The sequence below is a fragment of the Juglans regia genome, chromosome 3 (genome assembly GCF_001411555.2).
Source record: "Juglans regia cultivar Chandler chromosome 3, Walnut 2.0, whole genome shotgun sequence".
Taxonomy (NCBI): domain Eukaryota; kingdom Viridiplantae; phylum Streptophyta; class Magnoliopsida; order Fagales; family Juglandaceae; genus Juglans; species Juglans regia.
The window spans coordinates 14,979,541-14,993,928 of NC_049903.1; the positions used below are offsets into that span (position 1 = coordinate 14,979,541).

A 14,388-nucleotide genomic window follows, 5' to 3' on the forward strand; every position below is an offset into this window, starting at 1 on the left:
TGAATGAGTCCGTAAAAAGAGTCCTAGATACAAACGACTTAGCTGGCATCCGAATGAATAAGAGCTTCAGATCTCTTATCATTGACAATATCAATAAAAAAATACTTGCTTAATCTGGAAGTAAAATAAAAAATATAAAAAAAATCTCAATAAAAAATAACTGGAAAAAAAACACATGAAAAAATATATGCTAGAGCCAGCGGTGGCTCTAGCAGTACTCTTATCTAAAAGACTTTAAACCAAATAAACTTTAAAGTTTTAGAAAAATTATATATCATGAAGAAGCTGTAGATGCTCTAATAAAAACTTTACCAATCTATGCAAAAACATTTTGATCACTGCATGCCATCTAGTAAATAGTTTTCTAAGAACAACATTATTAAAAAAATAAAGAAAAAGTGAAAAAGTAACCCTTAGGGTTTGAAACCTCGTTTGTTTTGGAGATGAGATGAGTTGAGATGTATGACAAATAATTTGTGCATTCAACGACTAGACTTGAGGGCCCCTAGATTTTATACATAATTTTATAAATATAGAAAATCTCCCCCCAACCCCAAAAAAAAAAAACAAAAATTATAATCTCCATATACTCTCTAAAACTTTCTAAAATTTCAATATACCTAAAAATGCCTCTCTCTCTTCTTCTTTTTCTTATAGTCCCAAAATTCTATTTAATTTCTATATATTATTTATTTTCAAAAATGTGGCCTCTTCAAAATTAAACTTAAAATTAAGTTTAGAGAAATAATAAGCTTATTAATATGGATCCCATAATTTTTTGTTATATAATATGGAATTCAAAGTAAAAATATAAGAAAATTATTTCAGGTCGATGATCTATATGAAAAATAGTTATGAGATTTTATCATCTAGACTTCATTGAATAAGAAAAAAATTTATTTAAACTTCCAATTATAGCATTATATGTTTAATGTGATACGAAAATATCTAGATTTTGCATGAAAACTGATAAATTAGCTTACATACTAGAATAAAAGATAATATTCTAAAAGATCTCTTGATAGTTCATATGAAGAAAATAAATTCTAAATATTTCATTAGAAAAATAACAATAGATGAATATTATTCCATAAAACATTACCATCAGAATATGAAACATATATTAAGTTTTGTTTTTATAATTTTATTTCTACATGTACATAGCAAATTACGAGACATACTTTTATATGTAATTATGTTTTTATGATTTTTTAATCTCTTTTTAATTTGCATAAGATAAATTATGTTGACAATGTTAGAATGTGCAAATCACTCTCACTCCATTTGAAAAATGTAGGTAAATCTATCTTTCACATAAAAAAATTATTTCTTAATGATAGATCTCACTCTTTTTTCAAAAGAAGTACATAGTGCTTGCACACTTACAACTATTTCTATCATTACTCTTTACATAAATGTGTCACACAAAAGAAAAATTGGGCCTCCATTCAACACAATTGTTGGTTTTGCCATTACCTACAACTTTTTTAACCTAATATTTTTTTATACGGAAAAAATATAATATTTTTAAATTTTTTATAAATATATTTAAATTTTTAAATATTTTTAAATTCATCTTAAATCGATTTCATAAAACTTATTCGATTATTTTAACTCATTATTATTTAAAAAAAAAAAACAATTGCATTCAATCAAAGTCTCTGCCACAGACAGCTAGCTCTCTTGAGAGTTATGATAATGAATAAGAATTTTTCTACTTTTGCACCACTGCCTTGTCCGTACTCACCCAATCCGTTCACGGCACGTCATCCTCAACACAATCTCAGCCTCAAACCCCTCTATTTCCCTTTCAGTACAAACACGAGATGCTCCCCCACCCAAAACTGTCACATCCACCTCTAAGCTGTATTTGTCAAGAGTGCCAGGCTGGCAAAGTGAGATCGGATGCTCCTCCAACGGCCGAAATCTGTAAGCACATGATTATTATTGATAAATTTCAAAACCGTCCCCAAAGTTTGGTTTAATCCCAGCATTCACCCTCAAGTGAAACAAAAATGACAAAAGAAGAGAGAGGGTCATTTGGTTTTTTTTTTTTTTTTTTTTACCTAATCTGGTTTTTGAATTTCAAAAGAGTTCATAATCACCACAAGTTTCCGTTGAGATCCAACAAGGATGAGAATGTTGAAGGATCTTCATGACTATTCATTCTATTGCCCGAGAATGATTTGAGTTTGGTGATAACTTCGTCTTATTGGATTACATATTTATAACTCTTACATTACAATAGACTCCTCTATATTAATGAAGATCTATTGTCCAATTTTACATTTAATATATCACCTTATTTGAAATATTTATCATTCATAACTTTGGCAATCGAGGAGTGAGGTTGTTTCAGCATTTTGCAATATTGCTTTGCAAATATAGCTTTGTTGAAGCATTCAACATCTCTGAAACTTAATCCTCTTTCTTTCTTTTTTTCTTTCTTTTTTAACCTAACTCCTCCAATATACTCTATTTTCATTCTGCTTGTGATCCCACCAGAATTTCGACGTGAGTATAGTGATTTTCTTGCACAACTTCTTGGACAGCTTGAAGAGACTCATTGGAAATTTATGATTGCTTGTATCATAGCTTTGATCAACACTTACTTTCATGCCCGAGACAAAAATTTATTATTCCAACTGTTAACTTCTCTCCTATATTCTTTATTTCCAATATCTAAAGGTATTATACTTAGATCTACTCACATTCCTTTAGCCCAGCTACTCTATGATTTGGCTTCTAAAAACCATAACAATATTTGAGCTGAAGAATATAATAGTCTTTAATTACTTGTTCAAGAACTAACCCGAAGCTTTCTCATATCTACTCAGTAGCCCTTGTATCGTTCCACACTATCAATATGGAAGCAAAGTTAGAATTTGGTAACTATCCTCTTTTGAAAAATAAATTACCCCATGCTAATAACATATGGTACTACTTGGCATCTACATGTTTAACATTTTTCGTATAAAATAATGTGGTTTTAGATCAATTAGTTTCAATTAAAAATAAAATCAAGTCACGTTAATTTATAAGATTAATTTTATTTATTAACCACATATTTTTCATAGCATAATATTATTGAACAAAACTAATTCCGTGGTGTCCAGATGATTGGTGATACATCCAAGTCTATATTAACGGGGCAAGTACTCATTTCCTCTTGGATTAGATTTGGAAAGAATCAATAACATCCCAATGAAAAAGTGTACGAGTTTCCCCCCTTTATACTTGATGTGTAAACTCTTTTGATGATGCAATTTAATTAGACCGAAGTGAAAAGAGGGGATGCAATGTATAGATCAATAACATGGATAAAAGTAATTAAAAAATGTTGTTATTTGAGGAGGAGAAAGGAAGTACAAGTTTATGTTAGAGAGAAGACAAATTCTATTTAGAAAAATTGATGACATGATAATAGCCTGTGATTATTATAGATCAATTATTCAATTTCTTTGCAAATATACCCTTTAGAAGAAAAAACATTGTACAAACACCCACATATAAAGAAGATTGATATAATTGATTAATGGACCGTTTAGGAACATAACTGTATTCAGATATTTTTAAATTTATTTTTTTTTTAAATTTAATAAAATATTTTAATTCAAACTATTTCACTATTATTCACAAATATTATAAAATATTCTTAATATCCAAACGAGTTCTAAATGTTACATACTCCATTAATTGCCTCCAAGCCTATCTTTAATTTGTTACTTTTCTCCAAAGACATTTGGCCAATTTTAATAAGTGCATTGAAAATCTTTATTTTTTCATTTTTTTTTTTAAATAAGATGGTGTGAGAATGGAATAAAGTTTATGAAGATACAAAATATTGACGTGTTGAATTTTTTATAATTAGTTTTTATTGTTAATTATTATAAATTATTAATAAAATAATATTAGATAGAAATTTAAAATTTACAAGTCTCTCGCACGGCAAGAATGCTGGCATATTTTTAGTATCAAAATAAACAAAAATGACGGTGAAACAAACTGAAATAAAATAAATAGAAAAGAGCGAAATCAATAAGGGGAGTGAATGTGAAGGTTTTCTGATTTTGAGGGATAGAGCTTGATATTCGGCTAAACCTTGGGGAGGTTTTTAAAATTTAACTATAAATATATGCGCTTCCCAGTTCCCAATCCATTATTCTCTCCTCCACATACAGAGAGCTGACACTCGACACCGCTCAATCCTCGTACCCAATTACGGCCGGAGGAAACTTCCCCACGACCGAGTGCTGGTTGTGGGCCGTCTTCTTCTGTTGGATTGGTATCACACCTACATTGTGTTTTCTCCGGTTAGTTCTCTTTCGTTCTCTTTTGAGTTTTCAGGTATGTTTGTAGATCTGGGTTGTTCCGTTGTTTGATGTTTCCTTTTCGTTTTACAAGTTTTATTCGAGAAATTTTGTAGATCTGGGTTTTTATCTGTGTCTTTATTTTTCTTTTTCGTTTCGAAGTTTTCTTGGGGAGATTTTTTATTTTCTTGGGGAATTTTGGTTTCATATTGTTTGTTGGGGTGGATTTTTGAATTACATTGTGGGCTTTTGTTCCTGAATGCGTTTTATGCTGCTGCGTGCTCTCTCTCTCTCTCTCTCTCTCTCTCTCTCTCTGTAGGCTGGCTTAGAGGATTTCCCGTTCCCGGAGATGAATAATATTCTATGGGAACCAGCCGTTTGGTTACTGAGAAAACTTGAAAATGGAAGAAGATAAAAATGAGGATTGTATATCTTCTGATTTATATGCTGTGTTGTTTTGGATTCTGAACCTTGGTCGATAAGCAATCAAACATTTTTCTTTTCTTAGAAGAAAATAATTTTCGTGGGGATTTTGGATTGATTTGTGGTTTTGGAGGATGTTTACATTATCGGGGTTTTTTGAAAGGCGTTTGTGGTTTCAGCTAGCTCTTTATTTGGTTGCTGAAAAAGTCTCGGAGAAGGGAAGAAAATAATAAATCTTTAAATTTTGTTGTGTATTTTTTTTTTGGATTTTCTGGTATTTTTACGTTTCAAAATTTAAAAGAAGAAGAAGATTTAGATGAATTTGACATCATAATAAAGAGGCATGATTTGTTTTCACAAGCATATTTGAATTAAGATTTTTAACGTGTTTGATTTGAAAGGCAAAAAGCGTTTTTTATTTTTATTTTGGATAAATCAGCCAGCTGCTACAATCTAAAAAATTATATGAATTGTGCTGTCATGCTAAAATGCTTTAAGTTGACATTTCACCCTTTTTCCTTACCTTTTATGTTCATTTCCCTCCAGCTATCTTTAAAAGCCGACAAGATGGTTGCACAGGAGTTCACCGTTGATTTGAATAAACCCCTCGTCTTCCAGGTACAGTTCCATTTCCGCACAGATTTACCTTGTATGAAAAGAGATAAGTGTCAGCTACCTTAAACATGTTCTTGTTCTTTTCATTGCTTTGGATTTGTAGCTTATCTAATTTTTTGGATGTAGTGTGATAAAAACTTTCCATATCATATTGCCAGAAGTTACCACTTCTCTGTTCTCATCCAATTTTTTCAGTATACAGTAATTTATCTTGTTGATTTTTTAAAATGCCATTGAAGTTCAGGAACCCCCAAAAAATAAAATGATACCACATTTTGACTTAAACATTTGCAATAATTTTCATGTGCTTATTGTTGTGCCGTACATGCTTACTTATGCCAATCTTTCACAGGTCGGCCATCTGGGAGAAGCTTATCAAGAGTGGGTTCATCAACCCATTGTTAGCAAGGAAGGCCCTCGATTCTTTGAAAGTGATTTTTGGGAGGTAAAATATCCTTGTCATAAGAACCTTAGTGCCATTAGGTCTAGGTTCATGACACACATATCTATTTGTTAGTATTGTTTATGCACTTATCTAATCAATAGTTGAATTTTTCATTTTCTGAGAATGTATAGAGCCGCAAATTTGAGTTGTTGCTATTTGAAACAGTTCTTGACCCGCACAGTTTGGTGGGCAGTTCCAACCATTTGGCTGCCAGTTGTATGCTTTTGCATCTCCATGACAATACAAGTGGGCCATACACTTCCTCAGGTAGCTCTGTTGGTGGTAGCTGGCATTTTTGTGTGGACACTTGTCGAGTATACCTTGCACCGTTTCCTTTTCCACATCAAAACGAAGACATACTGGTTAGTTATTACATTACTCTCTCTCTCTCTGACACATTCAGAATTTGTATGATGTTCCAGTATGTTTACCCAACAAAGTTGCATTAATTCAAAATCTGATAGTAATAATTCTGTTTGGCATTTACTTAAGGGGAAACACCATGCATTATCTTCTTCATGGCTGCCATCATAAGCACCCAATGGATGGCTTGAGACTTGTTTTCCCACCTGCTGCAACAGCTATACTTTTGGTACCGGTATGTCTATTCTTTCTTATCCTATACACTTCCATACAAATTCAAGCTGATGCTTTTTTACTTATTAAAATGAGGAAACATAATACTCAAGTCTTGAAGCATCTGACTTAATCTTTTCTGATTCTGTAGACTTTAATGGACAAAATTTACATGAGTTTTATTATCTTTTTCACCTTCTAGATAGGTGTCTATTTTGCACTATGTACTTGAGTTGCTCCTTTTACACTAATCAATGAAGAATTATCCTTTAAAAAGAATCAATATGTGGAAAGAAAAACTTACATGTCCAAAGTGTACAGACTGTAATATATTGTCTTCATTAGCTGGATCGTTTTGGTCTTGTACTTGAAACATTTTATTGTAACCAACTTGTGTACTGATGCTTATTGGTATATATGGCTTAATAATCTAGCATTCTAAACAGTTCCATGTGCCTGTATTAAAACTGGTGGCGAATATATTTATGAATTCCTGGAGGTCAAGATGGGTGATGATTTAGGATTCAAAAATTAAGTTTGGATTTACAGAGACCACCATGTTAGAAAATAAGATTTATGGGTGACCCTCTAGTGTGCAACCTAGTTGTCAAAGGGTGAGCTGGGAATGAGCTATAGAATCGGACATCATTTCTTAGGCTATGCCTATTTTCATATGAATAAAAGCTTTCTTACTTATCCAAAAAAAAAAGAATCAGACATCATATGCTGAGTTCCGGTAGGTTTGAAGGGTTATAGACCCCTGTATTGATGATATTTGACGTCATCAAACAAATTAAATGGGTGGGATCAATATTTAAATGCTACACGCTATGTATATTTATGTGCGTTCATGGTGTACAATCCTTTATTTTGGAAAAGACAATACAAACTTGTGCACTGTTCTGATACTTATTATTCTATGAAGTTCCAGGCAGTAGAGATTTTTAGTTGTGATAAGTTTCCCTCATTTTGCATATTGAGGTTTGTATAAAGTTTCTGTCTACTTATTTGAACTGTTACTTCCCATCACTGCCAGTTCTGGAACTTCGTCAAGCTTATATCTACTCCTACAACCACTCCTGCATTGTTTGGAGGCGGTTTACTGGGTTATGTGATGTATGATTGCACCCATTACTACCTCCACCATGGTCAACCATCGAGCAATGTGCCACGAAATCTCAAGGTAAGAGCAGCTTAGTTCAGATTGCAGACTGGCACAGATATTTAATTATTAAACGTACCAAATATTCCCTGATTAGAATGTCCATGTTGTTCAATCATGTATATATTTTTGGGTGGTCATAAGAATTTAAAGAGGAGTTAGCTGTCAGTGGTGGATATGTAATTACATTAGAAAAGTCATCCACCAAGAGTAGTAAACAATTCGGAATGTAGATACAAGAAGCGTTTGATCTCATCTCATCTCATTTCATCATGACAACTTTCCAAAATTCCCACACAAAATAAAAGAATTTTTTTTTTCAAATTTCAAAACAATAATAATATTAAAAAATAATATTTTATTAAACTTTCAACTCATCTATCTTAACTCATTATTCAAATCGCACCTAAATCTGGAATTTCTACTTCCGGAAATTTTCTTTTCTAGAGTTAGCTAAGGATTGATTTGTTTTCTTTTTTGGCAGAAATACCACTTGAATCATCATTTCCGGGTCCAGAATAAAGGGTTTGGGATCACATCAGCGTTATGGGACAAGGTGTTTGGAACACTTCCTTCATCAAAAACAGCTGAGAAAAGTAGATAATATATGGAATGTAGCATCTATTTCATGGGCTATGAGTAGCTAGTTTCAGGGTATTCAACTAATATATTTTTAAGCGATCTTTCATCTGCTGTGAATTTATTTTGATATTGTGTCTCTTCTTGATGCCTTTACTGTGGTGGAAAGTACCTTATAATTGGGATGTATGTCATCAGGTTTGTTTGTGAAGGGAAAGTTCTCATACTTGTCTAATTACCAATTTGTCTAGATTGCTTGTTCATTGTTCTATGTCCCCCGAGTAATGTAATTTTGATAGCCTGAAATTCTCTCATTGGTTTACAACTTTTAGAAGGAAAGAAAATGCCTTTTTTCTTTTCTTTTCTTTTGTGTGCTTATATGCTCGACTTTCTTTCTTTTTTGATAATATTTTTTTTTTCGGATACATTAATGTTAATATTAATGTTAAATGGAATTTTCCATTTAACACTAATAATATTATCATTATTCACGAATAATATCAAATATTATATAGGGGTTGTCTTATGATTGTTGTTATTATAATTACAGAACATTATTTGTTTTTGTTATCCAAGACTAATTTCAAGCCCATAAACCCACGGTATGTGGGCCTACACCCAACAAGGATGCTGTGAAATTGAGGGACAGAGCTGTGGAATTCCAAATATAAAAGAGAATGACCAGAACAGAGAAATCTAAAGGCAAATCGAGAGAGAAGAGAGGATCCTATTAAAAAGAAAGTAAACAAAAAAACCAGAGGAAGAGTACCATTTGCCCCATTAGTACAGCAAGGAAGTAAAAGGAAAAGAGCATGTCTTTCTAAAGTGTTATGCAAAAAAAAATTCTATTCAATTATTTTTGAGAAAATATAAAAGAACATTGAACTTGTCCAATTATCCCTAACCTTGTACAAGCCTTTTGTAAAAATATGGACCCTATCAATAAAAAGTAAGTTTTTTTTTATATGGTGGAGTTCACTTTTTTTATAAAGGACTTATGCATGACTTATAGATTTGAGGCTTGTATATATCATTTTTCTACTTTCATCTCCTTCAATTTTTAATATTAAGTACATGCCAAGTCAACAATTTCTATTGATGACTGCGGAACTTTTTTTTATAACAGAAATGTTTAAGCTACATACAAATCTTATGTAAGAAATTTTACAAACACTGTCTTATTTTAAAGCGATCCATTATATTATAAAACTCTTTTTATTGTCAAATAAATCTAATGTATTGTATTAAGTGATATCAATATAATTTTTTTTATGTAAAATTTGTGTATAAACTTAACATTTCTTTTTTGATATATTAATTTTATCTTAGAGATTGTTTTGAAACATTTTTTTAGTCCTGATTTGGATAGCAAGAGCCTCTTGTCTCATATCATCTTAATATTTAAATATCATAAATACAAACACTTTTTAATTTCAAATTTTTAACTTTTTTATCTAATCATTGTTTCATTATTACAATTTTCTCAAACTTCCAAATAAAATACAAAAAAAAAAATTCAACTTTTTCAAACTCCAAGATAAAAATTATATTAAAAAATTATATTCTAACAATATTTTTACTTTATAATATTTTTATTTAAAATCTTCTCTCTCCTTTCCTAAAACTCCATAAAGTATCTTAATTTAAATTATTTCACTACTATTAATATATCATCTCTTACTATCCAAATGAGGCCGTAATTTCTAGGATAGTTTGAAAATTAATCATATCCATAGATGGCATTGGCAAAAATAATTTAAAATAATGTTAATTTTATAAGATATATTACAAAAGTACCTCTCATTTTTTTTTATATAACAAGAGTTCCATTAATCAACAAAGCATTACAAATAATGTTTTTCAACCCATATAACAGATTCAATAAACTCAGGGAAAGAACCTTCCCATACACTGATATCATCAATATGTCATGCATACTTTGCCAACTTGTGTGCCCCAACATTACTTATGTGTCCAACATGTTGAATGATGTAGTGGTAAAAGAGCTTCATCAAATCTTGTATCTCCTTGATCATATTTACCATCATAGATCTTGCATAGGCTTCCTTACTCATAATAGTATTGGCCATAATCAGTGAATCGGTCTATATCTCCAACTTTGGTATACCTCTATGCAGACATAGTTATAAACCTCTAAGAATAGCCAACAGTTTAATCTCGAGTGGATCATTAACTGCCATCTCTTTCGTACTAGCTGCTAGCAGGACATCCCCTTTCTCATCTCGAAGTAGATCTCCTACTCCTACTCTTTGTTGGTCAAAGAAAAGAGCACCATCAACATCAGTTTCAAGGATCCAACTAGTGGAGCAATCCACCTGCCATTACTCTTCTTGCCAATACCTTTCACCTGTTTCAGATCAGACCATAAGGCCAATGTTTGATGTACTGCTGCTGTTGGATGAACTTTAGAATCGTCAAACATTTTCTTATTGCGCCTATACCAAAACCCCCATGCAATGACTAGGATTTTCTCAACTTCCTCTTTGCTACCATTTTTTTGTGCTATAGTAACAAACTCTGCAAAATCTATATATCTTGCCTCAGGTTGCAAACCAAGTCCCAAGTCAATCCAACACTGTCTGATTGTTTTGCATTGATAAATTGCATGTATTATGTCTTCTTCCTTAGTACCACAAAAAACACAATTGTCCTCCAACACCACTTGCCTTTTCTTTAAATTGGACTTTGTAGATAACCCATTCCTACAAGCCCTCCAAGCAAAGATTTTAACTTTATTAAGAATCTGTAATTTCCACAATCCACTCCATATCTTCTTTTGTTCTTGTGCAGTTGAGGGCTCACAGCTTCTGGTATCTCTTTGAAGAGAGCTTAACAGCTTGTCGGCACTCTTAACCGTGAAGTTTCCATTTGCTCAGGTTCCCAAACCAGTTTATCAGCATTTTCACTAGGACTCGAAAGAATTTTAAAGACCTCTACTGCCACATGAGGTGGGAGAATTTGGTTCACTTTATCCACATCCCACCAGAAAGTATTCTTATCAATAAGATCCTCAACAGTTTGATGAGTATCCAACATTGCCTCAGGGACACTATACTGTTTATAATTTGGGACCCAATAGTCTGTCCATAATTTAATATCAGATCCATTGCCCACCTTCCAATGACAACCCAACGTCAAACTTTTTATTGTTTCCCAAATACCCTCCATGCATATGAGGGGTTGGACCCCAACTTTGCTTCCAAAAATTCAGTGTTTTATCTTGCTTTATACAATTTATGAAAAAGTGTATTCTCTTCACACATGATTCTCCACCCTTGTTTTGTAAGAAGAGTCATATTAAACAACCTGAGGCCTTTAAAATCCAAACCTCCATCTTTCTTACGTTCACACATTTTTCTCCAACTAACTCAATGAATTATATTCTCTTCTTTCTTTTGCCCTTACCAAAACTTGGCCATCATTCTCTCTAAATTCTTATAAAGACCATATGGTCATTTGAAACAACTCATTGTGTAGGTTGGAATAGACATAGCAACTGCCTTAATCAAAATCTCTTTTCCCCCTTGTGACAACACTTTCTCCTTCTAGCACTTCAATTTCTGCCACACCTTATATTTAATCTTAGAAAGAACTTGATTCTTTGCATGACCAACCACTGGAGGCATCCCCAGGAATCTATCATACTGCTAAAACTGCTGAACTTTCCACAATGCCAGTAGCTCCTCCTATTGAGATCTTGGAACATTCCTGCTAAAAATCACTATTGTCTTAGCCCTATTGACTTGTTGGCTAGAGGCTTGTTTAAATACTTGCAACAAGTGTTGGATCTTCAAGTTCTCTCCCATATCAGCTCTGCAAAATAGGACACAATCATCTGTAAAAGGCTGATGATTGATTCTAGCTGCACCTCTATAAACTTGAATACCTCTGATCTAATTCTCAACAGTAGCTTATTGTAAAAGACATATAAGACCTTTAGTACATAACAAGAATATATAAGAAGATAGAAGATCTCCTTGTCTCAAGCCTCTAGAGGGGATAATGGGTCCTTTGGGCTCACCATTAATAAGAACTGGAAATGAAACTGTTCTAACACAAAGTATGATCAAATCTACCCATTTCTTAGAAAATCCCATAGTAAGCATAGTATGCTCAAGGAAAGGCCAACTAATCCCATCATATGCTTTACTCATATCCAATTTAAGAGACATAAAACCCTTTTTCCCACCCATCTTTCTTTTCACAAAATGAATGAGCTCATAACCAATAAGAACATTATCATTAATAGACGACCCATGAAAAATGCACTTTGAGAGTTACAAATATCATGAGAGAGTAAACCTTTTAGCCTATTTGCAAGAACCTTAGAAATCAACTTGTATATTATATTACAAAGGCTGATAGGTCTATAATCAGCTACATTTACAGGATTTTTTTTTTTCTCTTTGGAATCAAAGTGATAAATATATGATTAATGGCGTGAGGGAAGGAATAAGAATTGAGTGCATTAAGCACAGCAAACATCAGATTTTCCAACAATATGCCAGTATTTTTGGTAAAATATGGGAGCATACCATCATGTCTTAGCGCCTTTGTGAGATTCATTTGATGCAGAGCACATACAACTTCTGTGAAGCTATGCATCAGTTCTTGATTCATTTCCTTAGTTACTCGACCTTCTAATCCTCTCAAAAACTCCAAGTTACCACTAAGATTAGAACCAGTAAACATATCATTGAAATATTGCATAATAACTTGGTCCCTAGCCTCTTAACTTGCCATCTTCCTTCTCTATCATTCACTCCCAGAATCAGATTATTTTCTTTCTTTGTGAAGCTCTTCTGTGAAAACATTTGGTGTTAAGGTCCCCCTCCTTGAGCCATAATGCTTTAGATCTTTGTCTCTGCTTGATTTCTTCATTTTTCCAACCATTTCTATAAACTTTTTCGTGCCTCTCTTTGCATTTTATAGTTATGGCCAAAAGGATCCCGATTCTGAAGTTGTTTTAGCTTTGACCTCGCATTCTTTATATTGGTCTGAATATTCCCAAATGTACTTTTATTCCATATTTGTAACTTCTCACTGCATCTGCCTATTTTCCTTATCATTCCTTGCATATCATCCACTCCTGGTTCACAACTCCAAGAATTTGAAATAACCTATTCATAGCCCTCATTATTAGCCCACATTGCCTCAAATCTAAGAGGCCTCTTCCCTCCACTTGAACCACCTTCATAATTTTGGTATAATACTATTGGGGAGTGATCTGAATGTGCAGCTATTCTGTGCTTAACTCTAGTAATGAGGAACATATTAGACCATCCTTCATTTGTCAGAAATCGATCAATTCTCTCATTGATTCTATGGTGAGCCTCTCTACCATTGCACTATGTATATTTGGAACTTGAATATCCGAGATCAAACAAACCACAATCATCAAGAGCATTTCTAAACTCACCCATCTGTCTCTCATATCTTCCTCTACCACCCATTTTTTCTTGAATATTCAACACTTCATTAAAGTCTCCAAAAATAAGCCAAGTAGCAGGATTTTGTACTTTCAACATATGCATAAGTGCCCAAGACTCATGTCTTCGAGCCACTTCAGGATGTCCATATAACTCTGTTAGAAACCACTCATCACAATCTCTTTTCACACAAGCATGAATATGGTATGTTGAGTAATTTTGAATATGAATTTGGCACTCCTCCTTCCATAGAAGAGCCAAACATCCACTCCTACCAACACTGTCTACTGCCAAACACCCTTCAAACCCTAACTTCATTTTCACAAACTCCATCTTCTGAACTGATAACTTAGTTTCAATAAGAACATTATTTGTGGAACTTCACTTCTGACTATATCATGAAGTGCACGAATTCCGTGTGGGTTCCCAACTTAGAATTTTCATGACTCTAGGCGGGGCTGGGACCCAGCCTCCACCAATATATTTTGGGTAATACTATCTCTGCCACCCTTAGTTTACTTTAAACTTACTTTTAACTACTTACACTCTCGCAAATGTGACTCACTAACAGAACCCTCACCAGCAACTCTTTTCTTAGCAATACCCTTATGAGAGAGTGAAAGATTCTGACCTGTGGCAGGAGCTCTTCTCTTCCAATTTCCACGAGTAGGCTAATCTTGCTTTGTCATGACGTGGGAGTTGAATTGTTCTTCTGAGTAGTTATTAGACTATCTGGAGGGACCTTAAGGCCAGTGCATGGGCCCAAACTAGAGTTAGGATCATGATTGGGCTCATCCCCTAAGCAGCCCAAGTGAGATGAAGACATTT

The 14,388-nt window shown here is 33.1% G+C and overlaps 1 protein-coding gene across 2 annotated transcripts; it reads left to right on the forward strand.

The window, feature by feature from the left end:
* The first annotated feature begins 4,153 nt into the window (after positions 1–4,153).
* Positions 4,154–8,471, forward strand: LOC108990500 (dihydroceramide fatty acyl 2-hydroxylase FAH1-like). 2 transcript variants are annotated; one of them, XM_035688152.1, is made up of 8 exons: positions 4,159–4,313; positions 4,630–4,736; positions 5,280–5,351; positions 5,701–5,793; positions 5,959–6,155; positions 6,286–6,391; positions 7,406–7,552; positions 8,016–8,471. In XM_035688152.1, exons 2-8 carry the CDS (start codon positions 4,728–4,730, stop codon positions 8,133–8,135), a joined length of 744 nt encoding a protein of 247 aa, XP_035544045.1. In that variant the 5' UTR covers positions 4,159–4,313; positions 4,630–4,727; the 3' UTR covers positions 8,136–8,471. The 2 variants fall into 2 exon arrangements, with proteins under 2 accessions (XP_018820037.1, XP_035544045.1); XM_018964492.2 differs by lacking the exon at positions 4,630–4,736 and having other exon boundaries at positions 4,154–4,313; positions 8,016–8,470.
* Positions 8,472–14,388: the final 5,917 nt, after the last annotated feature.